General features: G+C 32.2%; 1 protein-coding gene across 1 annotated transcript in view; it reads left to right on the top strand.

Moving 5' to 3' along the window:
• Positions 1 to 6,305, top strand: part of LOC111055639 (myosin-IIIa) — a gene marked incomplete in the record, with an annotated part of 72,736 nt that extends 66,431 nt beyond the window's left edge. The window contains 2 exon segments of the mRNA XM_039421979.1: positions 1,032 to 1,136; positions 5,214 to 6,305. Coding sequence (XP_039277913.1) covers positions 1,032 to 1,136; positions 5,214 to 5,355 — 247 coding nt within the window.
• Between the last annotated feature and the right edge of the window lie 8,925 nt (positions 6,306 to 15,230).

The following is a 15,230-nucleotide window of genomic DNA, read 5'->3' as shown; positions in this document are numbered from 1 at the left end:
CCCCCGCTGACCAGTTCATAAGACCATTCACATAACATTCCTTGTTTGATTGAAGTGGAAATCGTTGAAAACAATACGTACTGTAGTCTACACAGCCTGCCTTCATTATAAGTGTTTAATTGCTAGACGTTCTCAATGTTCATTTATATTTATTATTAAAAAATATTGTAAGCTACCTTATTCAACGTGTGGCAAGATATGTTTTTCCTTGTAAACATGGAAAAGATACCTAGTTGTCCAAAGTTTAAAAATATAAAAGAACTAGCCATCAGGCTCGCTTCGCTCGCCATATCCTTCTAACCAGGGGGCTCCGCCCCCTGGACCCCCGACTGGATCGTCCAAGAATAAGATCAGCAGGCTCGCTTCGCTCGCCTGCATTTTCCATTTCAGCATTTTTATCATATGTTAGAACGATCCAGTCGGGGGTCTAGACTAAACGTCTGGCTAAATGGATATGGCGAGCGAAGCAAGGAATAGCTCTGATTGAAGTAGTAGTGCCCAATCAATTTTTCCGCGATAAATGCATTTCAATCTTCAACTTGGTGCCAACCTAACAAAGTCAACTCAACTTAATGCCAACCTGACAAAATTATTAATTTAGTTACCAGTTAACAACTGTTTCGAAGAGGTACTCTCTCTAGATTATAGTTCTATATTAACATATGGTATGGACATTTTTAAATTATAATTAAGAGAATTAGAAGAATATACATGCTAAAAGACGAACTTTAAACCCTTAAAAACCACCCTTAGAGTTGAAATATTGCCAAAAGATTTCTTAGTGCGTCTCTAAAGGGCCAACTGAACATACCTACCAAATTTGAACGTTTTTGGTCCGGTAGATTTTTAGTTCTACGAGTGAGTGAGTGCCATTTCGCTTTTATATATATAGATAAACTATTCAAAATGTATTCAATAATACTTTGATTTCATCGATATATTGTTATCTTTTCGAACCGAATGATGATAATCGATTTCTATGTACAAGAAATAATTCAACAATTCAAATGGTTTCTGTTTCATTTTATCAGACCTCGAATGGTGATGTTGGACATGGGATCAGAGCGAAAGGACCTGATGAACTGTGCTAGAAACAAGAACAAACCTCTATGGTCAGGTGCACCAGTTAATCCTAGGTAAGACGTATCTCTGTGTTCATTCAACCTTTTTCTATGTTTTCAAATGTTACTCCGTATTCTCAATTTATTCCAATCTAAAGTAGAAGAAGGCTTGATATAATTCTATCTACTATACTACACTCCATTCATGTGGGAGAACTGAGTGACTTATCGGCTCATCGCAAAATTCTAAAGCTGCGTTTAAAACAAAGTTATAAACAAAATGTTTATTTTTCCGTCCTTATAGATTCTATTAGATTAAACGGAGCTTGACAAACACATGCACATCATGTGTATGAAAGTTATGTTCAATCTAATAAGGACGGAAAAATAAACACTTTGTTAATAACTTTAGTGTAAACTCAGCTTAACAATGCCAGAATAATTGCATTACCTATATTTGTCAATACTGTTATACATTTTATTCAAAATCTCAAATTAGTGATTGTCCAAGTTGATATAATATATTCCATGAAGTATTTGTTTAATAATAACTCAATTCAACAATATTTAAATATTACTGTATTCTATCATTATGATTATGGACAATGTTTCAAATCTCTCTTTAAGAACAAATAGCTTTATCCCATTTGAATGACTCGATATTTTCTCTTGTTATCATTATGCAACCCAATTCTTAATTTCGCGAATTGATAGAAACACTATCAATCGACTAGAAATAGTGTCTACCACTATGGTGTTATAAAAACAAATGATCAAGTTTGAGTTTATCATCAAGAATGACTATCATTCTTTTTCTATTCGTTTCTACTACGATTTTAATTATAATATTGAAACATTTTTCCAGTTATTTATTCAATAGTTCTGTATTCGAATAATTATCCACTTAAATTCAGTATTTTTATTCATACGTTATTTTTAATTCCATTCCATTGTAAAAATGAAACTTAAAGTTGTATTTATTGTTTTTTACATTTTTCTCTTGCTTGACAATAAGGAATTGACTTTTCAACAGGTGAATCTCTCACATTCTCATTTATTTGAATTCCGATTCGTTGATGCAAGTATTCTATCATCTAGCAAACCTCGCTGTTCAGTTCCAAAGAACATTAATTATAGTTGACCATTAGTATAATATATTGTAAAACGATCAGGTTATTAGTTGATTAGAGAGTTAAATAAGACATAAGTACAGTAATCAGAGGTTTGATTGGTTCACAGTATTAGTGAAATACAGTTTCAGAAAAATGTAAACTATTTCCATTTTTCCAGTAGAATTTCAATAACCGGTACACTAATTCCACACTAATTTACTTTTCTAGCCTTTACTTTTCAGATACATACCTCAACACTCATCTCTGAAACCTCGGAATTTAATTATATCTCAATTTAATTATGATTCAATACTATACTTTAAATATTGATTATTTCTTATTATTCTTCATCACTGAGTAATGTGTAGGCTATTTGTTTTTTCACTTTTTGTGTAGTTGAGAAGTTGATATTGTGGATATTGAATGAAAAAGACTGAGAAATTGTCAAAAAACCACTGATTTATTGATAATTAGAAAGACCGGTTTCGGTTATTACACCATTGTCAATCTCTGATAAACTCTTATCAATATCAAATTATCAATAAATCAGTGGTTTTTTGACAATTTCTCAGTCTTTTTCATTCAATATTTGTTTTTTCTTATAAAAATAATATTTACTATTTACTCATTTTTTATTCATTCCTATATTGGCTTTTATTGGCATCATACTCATCTATATTTTCGACAATAAAAATTGTTTTGGTGTGGAATAAGCTTTTACTTACAGAAGTGACGATCGTTTCAAGCTTGTGTAGGCTATCATTAGAAATATGAGTCTGATGATCGCTCACACCAGGTTGAAACTATCGTCACTACTATAAGAAAGTGTTTATTCCAAATTAAAAGTGTTTTAAATTCAACTTCAACCCTACAAAGGTATACTAGGGCACTGAACGCCCCACTGGAAAGTTTTTTCCCCTACTGTGATGTTTTCAGCCCTAAATTTCTCAATATTCGTGACTATTATAATAATGATTTGTGATTGTCAATGGAATAAATAATTAAATTTCAATTTTCACAATGCTCTTCTAGTTGATATCTATTGTTGTGATGAAGAGTGGAGAAGAATGGATATCCTACACAATATTTTCGATATAGCCTATTAATGTCCAATTCTCTAAGACCCAGTATTTATAAATCATGACTGTTTTGTAAGTTGAATGTGTTTTGTGAAGTGTGCTTATTAGCTTCACTATCAAATTCAGTTAGTTTTGTCGAAGTTTCAATAGTAACTTGTAATTGAATGGTTTTTTGTAGTTTTATGAAGTGTGCGTCTATTGACATTGCTTATATGACAATAGCTTCAACATCAAATACAGCTTATATTTTGTCGCAGTTTCGATTTTGAAATGCCATTCGCTATTTTTGATCTTCCTTTTGTGTTGTTAATTCTTATTAACTAAGCTACTCATAAATGATTTCCATACCCAGTAATTCTGCCCAGTAATATGAAGTCTATAGAAAATATAAGATGTTTTAAAGCTCATCTGAAGGACATCTGGTGGGGATGCCTTTGTACTCCTTTCAGGAATTTGTTCAGGATTAATTTTATGCGATTTCGACATTGACTGTATTTGTGTGTTGGTTTGTTCTTTTAATTTTCTCTTTAATTCTTTAGTTCTTTAATTTTCATTACATGTGTAATGTGACAATATTCAATGTACTTGTACATTTGATGAATAAATAAAATATGATGATGATACCTGTTGATAATATCATTTTGTCGCAGTTTCGATAGTGGAAAGCCATTTCACTATGAGCTTCCCTGTTTGCTATAAATCCTTATCAAAAATCTACTCATGAATGATTTTTATACCTGTCAACAATAATATAATTGTGTCGCAGTATCGATGGTGAAATACCATTCGCTACTTGTACGCTTTGCTTTGCTTTGTTAATCCTAATTACAAAGCTGCTCACGAATGATTTTTACTTTCCTTGCCCTATACCATAGGTAAGGAAAGTATTGCTTTCCAAAAAAATTTAAGGTACCCTAATTTCATGTTTTCTATACGTTTCTTTACTTTCTTTGCCCTATTACCATAGGTAAGGAAAGTATTGTTTTCCAAAAAAATTTAAGGTACCCTAATTTCATGTTTTCTATACGTTTCAAGGTCCCCTGAGTCCAAAAACATGATTTTTGGGTGTTGGTCTGTGTGAGTGTCTGTGAACACGATAACTCCATTCCTAATCAACCGATTGACTTGAAATTTTAAACTTAAGGTCCTTATACCATGAGGATCCGACAATAAGAAATTCAATAAAATTTAATTCAAAATGGCGGATAATGGCTAAAAAAACCATGTTTTTCACGGTTTTCTCGAAAACGGCTCTAACGATTTTCTTCAAATTTATACCCTAGATAGCTATTTATAAGACCTATCAACTGACATATGAGTCTCATTTCTGGGAAAATTGCAGGAGCTCCGTAATATTCCTGAGAAGAATGAATTTTGTTAAATTTTTATCACGATTTTCTCAAAAATGACTTGACCGATTTTTTCAAAATTCATACTCTGTTTAGTTATATATCAGCTCTATTAACTAGCATGAGTCTCCTTCCTGAGAAACTAACAGGGGGTCCACCCCATCCTTGAGAAATTTACTTTGTAACCTCCTTCTCGTGCTTGAGGTAGGTGGGTAGAGCAGTTTATTCAAAAGAACACACGTCGATATTTTATTTATAGAACAGCTGTTTTGACAACTTATAAAAAATCCTCAAATTTCATAAATTAAACAAAGGAAAATGTACTCTGAAAACAATAACAATAGTATAATCATAGTTTTAATTATTTAGCCGCCAATCGGCATAATGTTATTCCTCTAAATTATCCTCGTTAATGAGGCTTATAGATCAATGAGCAAGGAAAGTTGTGTGAGTGTACCACACCAGATTTTCTTTAATTGTATCGCAGTATCGATAGTGAAATACCATTCGCTACTTGTACTCTTCCCTTTGCTTTGTTAATCCTAATTACAAAGCTGCTCACGAATAATTTTTATACTTGGCAATAATCGATTTTTATTTGAATCTGTTTAGAAGTAATATGCAACCGACTGACGATCTGACCGGGCCGTACAACTTCCGCAAATTTCTGCGACCAACCGAGCATCTTCCGACCGAATCGCTGCGGAAGCGGCTGGGAGGCAGGTGTCGCGTCCCCAACCTCAAGGCCTTGTGATGACAATCATCCAGATGCGGTTCAAATTCTAGTCATCTCTATGAATCCTATCTCATCTCATTCCATTGGTCCCACAATTAGCGTTGTAGTGTGTTACTATCAAGAATATTTGTACCTTCCCATTACCATATTAACATGAATGTGATTCAAAAGAAGTAGTTTTATTTTATTAATTATGAGTGTTCATTAAAATGTGTCAGGGACCACATTTTATCACAATATTGTAATAAGCTACCATAATCGTATGTAATGTGATATCCACAGTATTTCATAATTTTATTTTATTCTTCACATTTCTTATTGTATTATATTCATCAAATGTATCATTAATCTTCTTTATTTCTGATTGAAAATTCCCATAAAGCATAATTTCAGTCGAGTAAAATAAATTTTCTCTCTGCAAAGTTTTACACTTGTAACAGAGAGATTTCGGGGTATTTTTCCATAATATATTAAGGTGAAATTGAAGTGGTGTGGAACTAAAAATATCTCTTCCATTTTATTTTTTTGTTATTCATATCAGTTTATCATTTATTTTGTTTTTAAGCGTATATTATACTGTATAAAATCACTTCATTTGTATGGGCTACTTTATTAAAATTAATAAAAACATGAAGTACTCTTTTTATTTGCTTAAACTTGAAAATGGCCAAAGTACCGGTACGCCGAAACTAGTTGTTGAAATGTTTTAAAGTTTTAAATAAAAAGGGTAATTCATGTTTTTATATTGTTTTTATTAATTATACTGTATTTATAATCATGATCTCCACTATAGGCCAATTCGTTTAATGCTCTGCTTTAAACTATTTTTCATCATAATATTGTGATGCCGGTGTGAAATTTCATTGACGTAATACAAAAATTGTTTTACATGTCTCCAATAATTTACTCATCATTTGTTGCTCAGGATGACTGGTAATTATTCATTAAGAGTACTAGCATAGCCACCTCTAAAGGTGCGTACAGACTTTCGCTCTGCTCCGCAACCGAACGTCACTCCAGCAGAGCGATTGATGATCGACCGGGGAGCAACAGTGGTTCGACCGGGGAACGCGAGGAGATCTAACATCTTCCGTAACGATCATGATGGGTGCGTGGGTGGAGCAACTGTGGTTCGATGGAGGAACGAGGGCGGTACGAGGGCGGAGCGTGCTCGGTGCGGGTTGGAAGCGCGGATATGTGTACGCAGCTTAATACAAGGCCCCGGCCTACGATATTGCAACGTCGCAGTGCAGGCCTAGAATCTAATACATGATTGGTGAAAAAGATTTTTTAAAATACCAGCTGATCCTTTTCAACAATCATGTATTAGATTCTAGGCCTGCACTGCGACGTTGCAATATCTTAGGCGGGACGCACACCGGAGAAACGCATTTCGTGAAGCCCTCTTTCATGAAACTTGTTTCATGCAATCCGTTTCACTCGCGCATGCATACAAAAGAAACGTTCCCTACTTAATCTTATCAGTCGATTGCGAGCAACTTTCGTTTCACGTTTCCTGAAACTTTTTTCACGAAACGCGTTTCTCCGGTGTGCATCTCGCCGTAGGCTGCGGCCTTGTATTAGAGGTGGCTATGGTACTAGGCATACTGATATTGCTTCACTCTCATACTGAGAATGGAAAAATGCATTATAAATGTTTTACATCATCAGTTTACATCACAGAGATTTCTTGTGGAAAACCATTTGAAAATAATCAACACATAGTTAAAATCATAAAATCTTTTAATGTTGTAATTGTATGTTTTGTTATTCGAGTTTGGAAACTTTACTTCACCAAAAAATAAAAATGATCCAATACCAGTTTTCTGTGTAGAATTTCAATTATTAAATAATTTTTCTGTATTACCACTTCCTTATACCGTTTTGTGGATAATCTTCTAATTTTTATAAATATGGTTAGTACAAAATTCAAACTCTTACGATAAAATAGTTTGATTGAAAAATAAGTTATGTTTTATGTATGTTTTCTGTTATCGAGAGCAAACTCGCAGAGATATAGAAGAATGGTGTATATTTCACTTGTCAATAGAAAAATCTTAATCTTTCTCTTCAAAAGCTTCAAAATAGTTCTGATTATGTATAAAAAAATCAAAATCAATACAATTCACTAGTAGAAAATAGGAGTGATATAAGATAAAATGTCTTCATATTCTGATGGTTACAATAAAAATTAAGATAAATTTGTAGAAACAAAATTCTGATACTGTATCTCATTGTTGATAAATAGTAGATCCTTCTTGAAAATATTTTTTTTCCAACCAGAATGTGCATTTAATTCAGAATAACTTGAAAGAAACTGTGTACATGTTTAAGAATCTCAAACCAAAGACTAAAATTCAAAAGAGATTTTTAGATTTTTAATGAACTTGTAACTTTTGTGAGATAGTGTTGCTTCGATCATATAGTTTATTGAAATCCAATACCTTTGTTATATTGTTTTTTATGTTGTTTTTGTAAAACTTAATCGTATAAAATGTGGATGAAAACTTATTGGAATTATACATCACATTTTTATGACTCTATTTTCTCCATTTTCCTTTTCAATTTATTAATTTTTTAACATGGGTGAGTTGGTGAGTATATGCTCAAAATTTCACCAAAAAAGCTTTCAAGATCGTGTATTTAAAACAGTATTTTAAATTTTTTTCCCATTCTTATATAAAAATGATCATGCTTGAGTAATGGATAGGCCAGAGACGACTAAGGCGTGGCACCCTTCAGTCTACTAGCGCTACCTGGTCTTGGGTTTGAATCCCGCCGGTAGGCATGGATGTTTGATCATCTCATCTCAAATCACCCTTGCTCTTTCCATTACCCACGTAGAAGCGCAAAGCTCATCAACATTCTGTGGGCATCAACCGCAGGAATAGAAAGAAAGATAATTTGGAATTATCCATAAAGATAATGTGGAAGATGTAGAATCTATCTCTACTTATAGAGGTGGAAGATGTAGTTTGTATCTCTACTTATACAGATCCATAGATCCTAGCCTACTGAGAAGAGTTGTATGTATAAATAAGATATGATCGTGAAACTTTTATCCTGCTTATGGCGTTTTACAAGAGGCTTTCTTGGAGAGGGAAAGAATATCAAGCAAAAATGAAAAATGTTGAGAATTTCTATTGTGCATGTAGGACTCAACATCGATAGCAATAAATCTATAAACACACTTTTTCTCTATGTATTTAACACGACATGCAGTCAAAATTTAGGTAAATAATAATATTTTATCACTCACTGACTGTAGTAAATTCGACCGTCTCGCGATCATTTTCAACACTGTTGAAGTAATAGTCAGTAAGTAATAGAATCTGATTTACTTAAATTTTGACTGCATGTCGTGTTAAATACATGGAGAAAAAGTGTGTTAATACATCGCAGCTCGAAATGGATCAAGAAACCATCATCAATAAATCTATCTCAAAATTCAAGTGTGAATAACAACCATGTGTGGCAAATGAAGGTACCGTATATATTGAATGAAAAGACTAAGAAATTTTCAAGAACCACAGATTTATTGATACTTAGAAAGACCGGTTTCGGTTATTACACCATTGTCAATCTCTGATAAACTAAAACTAAATACAAGAGCAGCAGAATTTATACTAGTAGGCGAGTACTGCTATTGGTCAAGGGCATGAACGCCTGCCATTGGCCCAGCTAGACAGTCTCCTCCCACTCAACGGTGTGACAAATTGGCAGCTTAAGCAACAGAATCGCCATGATAACAAAGTTTACTTTCAGTACAAAATAAGAACAAAAAAAACAAGTGTGAAAGATAATAAACAAATATGTAAATGGAAAAACTATTGACCAATGTATGCTTAGAATTTTATGATAAAACTAAATTCGTAGTGTTGTATTGGTTGAAATGAATCTGGTCATTTAAACTATACTGGGAATTTTCCTTAATTACTCTTGTTATTTCTAAAGCCTCTAGAATATTCAAAGATCTGCCTTTGTTATTAACATGCAGAAACTCAACATTCTCCTTAACTTACTGTGAACTTGTGATTATTTGTTATCAAATGTTCTGCAAAGTTAGATTCCCCATTTTGTTTATTCCAATCTCTTATGTGTTCTTTAATTCTACTTTTGAAACTTCTACCAGTTTGACCCACATAACAAGCATTACAATCACCACATTTGAGTTTGTACACCCCACTTTTATCCCAAATATCAATTTTGTCTTTACTCCAGCTAAATAGACTATTTAAAATCGGTTTGGTCTTGAAAGCAACATGAAATCCATTCCTCTTCAATTCCCTACCTATCTTATCAGATACAATTTTGACAATTTCTTAGTCTTTTCATTCAATATGAATAATTACCACAATATCAACTTCTCAACTACACAAAAAGTACCGTATACAGGTCTGTGTGGTAAAGTGCTATTCTTTTATTAATATTATTTCACTTGATGAAGAACAAGAACATGTTGGCTAAATAATACTTTATTGGATAGGATTAGCCAGATTCTTAACCGCGATTCAAAAAGTAGGTAATTAGTTCTCCAAATCCAAAATTACCATACTTGTCATTCTTTAGAGGAGAAGTTCAAGAAACTATGATTAAGACTTTTTAGATGCGTTATCAAGGAAAGATTTTGTGTAAGTTCAGTTATTGGAAAAAAATGAGAAAAAAATAAAATCTTGACTAAGATAAACGTTCACTGAAACAAAAGGTTTGTCTCCTCTCTCAAGACCAGAAAAATCACGCATATTAAAATGCTTATAACTTAAGAATAGGACGGTACCTAACAAATGTTTTATTTTTTCAGTGGAGTCGGTAATTGTTTTTACTATGCATGGAAGGTTCACATTAATTGATACAAGCAGTACTAGCAGTATATCCTTTGAAGGCCATCAAAAATAAAAAGGTCATTTGTCTTAGGGTATGATCACATTGGATACTTATATAATTATGTGCAAGTACACGCGTGTCCATACATGACCAAGCGCATAGATGAGAAATAAAATCTGGAAAGACCCTTAAAAACACGTTTGACTTTTTGGCGTGCCTGTATACAGCTGCTCACACTGAACACCACCAGAAAGTTCGGTGTAAGTGTTCCTATATGGCTCTTTCCAGATTTTGTTTTTCACCTGCGCGCTTGGTCATGCATGACCACGCGTGCACTTGCACATACGTGCATCCAATGTGATCATACCTTTATAATGGCTATTCTCATAATGTAGACCTATCCAAATTGAATACTGTAGCATATACTCTTTTATGGAAGAAAGCTGTAAGAATTGAAAACTGGAATCTTCAATATATATTTTATACCTTAGTAGGTACGGTACTGAATGTGTGAATTAAGTGGCAATCTTATAATTTTTATATTCGTTATTAACATTACCGTAACTGATAATTTTGATGTTCGTAAACAGATAAAGTGAGATCAAATTTTGATCAACATAAAATTGTGGCTTGTGCTTTCTGTGAATTTGACTATAGTGATGTTCACGTTATAATGGCAGTGTTTGATTAGCAATTGTATTGCTATCCTTGTCTATCATTCGACAAAGAAGATGGCGCTATCTCTTTCTCAATTTGCTCTATTGCCAGATGGTCTTTTAGCAATGTAGGATTAATAATTAATCAACAAAATATTTCATCTTAATTATAAAAATTCATCATGAAATTAATTTAAAGTGAAATTTCTTGCCTAAAATATAATTTATCATTTTAAACGAGGATGAACAGTTGACATTACATCAATAAATCCTCGCATCAGCTAACCTCTATAGAAGGCATTGACAAGACAGAAGATCGGCAACGTTGTTCTGCTATTTTTTTCCACTGTCATTATAACGTGGACCTCACTATAACATGTACAGCAGTACAGTACGTGTAGATACACACCTACAGTATAATAATATCCTCGTCAAGTCCTTTAGTATACCTTTCAATATTCTTTCTAACTTATTGTTTTTCTAAAAAAATTATATAATTCGATATTCCATCTAGATTTTGTTGGTGGTTAACCGTAATGATTGATTAAGTCCCTCCCTTGTCGTAGTTTTAATTGAAATAAATTGTAATTATGATAGGTACTGTATGGTGCCGTAACTGAGGCACCGCAGTGATTGCGCGTATCTGCCTCCACTGCCACTCATACGAAATTCTGATGATTCAGATTTATTTCTCACAATGAATAGTCTACCGTACTTTACTTTACTTTTACCACCAACTTTTATTTTTATGTATACTGGTATCCGTTAAAAATCTTATAGCCTACCAGTACAGTATCCTTTAAAAATCTTATAGCCTACCGCTATACTGGTATCCTTTAAAAATCTTATGAAATTTTTTTCAAAATGAATGTTTACCGGTGTATCATTATTTATCAGTTGAAGAACGTTACCAATAAGGTAACTCCATTAATCTATATAGGTGGGCTAACGATATAGTAATAAGTTAACAAATATATGGAGTTTTATGTCGTGGAAAATCATAGGCCTAAATGATGAAATTATTATTTGTAGTTACTCTGTAAACATGAATCAACCGGTAGCTTAAAATAATATAAAATTTGAATTTTGAGCAGAGAGTAAAAATATTGGAATTAATAAATTATTTTGCAAATATATTTAGACAGTAGTACAATCAGTACATACCTATTAGGCCTATTCTTCAATTGCTATTATATTATAGTAATGCTTAGCATACTGAATTTATTTCATTTTCAAGTTTTAAAATCATGTTTTCTTTTCATAGAACTTAAATACTGTATGGTAAGCCCAGCTTAATAAAATAGTCCATAATATACCGTAAGCATATTATATGATAATTATAAGAAATCAAAAGTGCTCTTTTTCAACTTTATTTTATTTCTGCAAACATAAATAGGTACAGTATAGTAAGTACGGTAACTTATATAAATGATGATAGCAAAAGACATTCCTAAAAAATGAAAATTGATAAAGAAAAATGTAGCAGTGATCTATTTAAATTGAAATTGGTATTAGGTTTTTCCATATTTTAGTAAATTTCAATAAAAAACTCAAAGCTGAAGAAATTTGAATTTTAAAAATCTGAGCTTCATCTTCTCGACAGTAGATAGCGTGAGAAATTTTTCTCGCATCAGATCATCATAGTTGAATATTTTGTTATTTCTTACTCAAATATCTTCAAAACCACTCAAATTCCTATAGAAAATAAAAAATAAATAATAATTGATTGAAATAGAGAAAATCAGTATGTTTAAAAACAATAATAGTGACATTATTTTGACAGTTCTCTTGTGGGTAGAGTTATTTGATTTTTGTCTGTTGGCACCACTGATATTGTCGTTCTTCGGTCTCCCATCATCCCATCTCACAATCTACTTCTTCTGTATTCTCTATTCCTAAAACTAAAAGTAATTATTATTTATTTCGTGAATATATTTATTGTTATTAAAATTTTCAAATTCGTATTGAAAGTGCTGTGAAAAGGGTTCAATCCTTGTTGTATGTATAAATAGAATATTGTTACTGATGTAATCAATCGTTATCGAATTACTCGCCCAAAAATTTAACGGCTCCGGTCAACTGCCAATGTGTTATAATTGAATGAGTTCACATAACCGTTGGATTATTGCTTACAGAATTTGAAATGGATGAATTTCATGGTCTAAAACCAGGAATAAGTGTTGACATCAGAAGAACAGATGGTAAGTAATCTCAGACAATTTTCTTTTTGTCAACTTGATTCTTGTTCCGTTACGTGTGCTCCTTTTTCAGACAATGATTTTATTAGGTCAATTAAAATATCACTTGTCTTATGCTTAAAGATCTTTATTAACCTCTATGTATTAAATTTAGATTTCATCAAAGGACTAGTTGTCGATTCATGAATAAATTAGCTTTGGCTACCGCTACCTGTAGGGTCATGTTGTTGGTTAGTCAAGATGATTAGAGCCAGGTCTTATCTTGTTCTACTCTTTTGTATCATTTACTCAGCTTATAATTGTATAAAACAATTGTTGAAAATGAGTTTTGAATGCTGTTTTATATTTTTTATAAGCTATTCTTGGGTTGCTCATAACAAAGTATTTCTCATATACGGTAACCTTGTACAGTAAGCTATTTGTTTATAGGATTTTACATTGCACTTAAGACTCTGGCTCATTCAAATATTGCACGATATTCATTATTGTGATACCGTACATTTTGATCAGATACAGTTACTCTATCAACTTTTGTCGTTAATACAATTAAATTTTAAAGGATTAGGCCTAACTTAATCTTGCCTAAACCAGTAGATCAGGATGTGACAATATGTAGATGTGCACTGTCTAACTTGTACTGGTATCGCTGTATTGAAAAATTGCCTATTCATAATTATGCTCCTCAACCCAGAAAAAAGAATAACCTATTATTTCATAAAAGAAACAGTTTGATGTCAAAGATGATAACGTCTAAGGTTACCGGGTTTAGACTACCATTGTTCAAATAGCCTATTTGAAGAATTTGTATAGCTTCCTTTCAAAGCCCATATTCTAATGCTATTGATTGAAACATATTAAAACTTACAATTAATTTCAAATAAAGCTACCTATGAAATTTTAAATTTATGTGAGTGTGACCTCTTTCAGACACTATTTCCTCGTGTCCGGCTTTCAAAAAGTATTGTCCTGACAGATGACCCTCGTTAATAATGTTAATAAGGGCCATAACTTATGCCACTAGACTCACTCTGACACTTGGTTTCCAACTGGTGACCGAGTTGGTGTCCTAATTCAATCAGGGACTTGGAAAACCTATATTTTTCAAAATAACAATAGGCTAACCAGTTTGTTGGGTATTTATTCATTATCTTATTTCTACTGGCTTTAAATCTTCTAATACATTCTTCAATGGCAGCGTTTCCAAGTACCTAACTGTTTGTTTACATTTTATAGAGAATGACATTTCTCCTATTAAATCAGTGTAGGCTATATTCAAAAAATATAATTACATTAATCTCATGCCTAAATTAAACTCTATTTTTATCTTTTACCAAAATCAAAATAAAAACATAATTGTTTGGGTAAATGCCTACCCGCTAAATCTATCCTGAGTGTGTTTGTTGAAAATTTTTTTATTCAATTTGATATCATATAATTTTGCAAGTACAGTTATTGCAACTTAGAAACTGTAAACTCATGTTAGACAATACAAAATTTTATACTCTAATAATTATTAATAGCCTACTCTATTTTGTGTTGTTTGCCTTTCTTGTAGCTAGTATAATATACCGTAGTATTATTAATTAATTGTCAAACAAATTCTAAATTTCAGTAGATATATTTTTTGGGCTAATTGTGTGTAAATGAAGTTAGGGTATCATTTTTACATAACCTCTAGACTCTAAATAAAATAAAAATATAAATCTCAGTACCCTTTTAAATTATTTAATCACAATATGCTTCGGACCTTAACGCCATTTTCAAGGCTTGAAACATCCGAAACATGTGATAAAATAATTTAAAAGGGTAGGCTACTGAGATTTATATTTTATTTATATTAAAAGTAGTCCTAAAGAAAAAAGACCTCTAGACTGTGTATTTCAAATCCTATCATATACTATTAAACGAACAACTTCTGTTTAGATGTTTGGATGTTTAAATATGTTTGTATTTCACCGGATCTCGAAAACTGCTCTAACGATTCTTACGAAATTCAGAACATAGTAGGTTTATGATATAAAGATTCGATTGCACACTACGTCTCATCCCTGGGAAAACTCGCTGAAGGACTTTAAAAGGATAATTATTATTCATCTTTGGAAAACACCTGATAATAATTATTTCGTCGTCTGTTGGTGATGGAAGTGAGTGAGCGAGTTCATGTGTGTGGACTGTGTCAAAATTATGACTCAGCTGTTGAACTTTTGTAATCATT

This window comes from Nilaparvata lugens, chromosome 2 (genome assembly GCF_014356525.2).
Source record: "Nilaparvata lugens isolate BPH chromosome 2, ASM1435652v1, whole genome shotgun sequence".
Lineage (NCBI taxonomy): Eukaryota > Metazoa > Arthropoda > Insecta > Hemiptera > Delphacidae > Nilaparvata > Nilaparvata lugens.
Note: the sequence above shows the minus strand (reverse complement) of the source record. Positions and strands in the feature narration are given on the sequence as shown.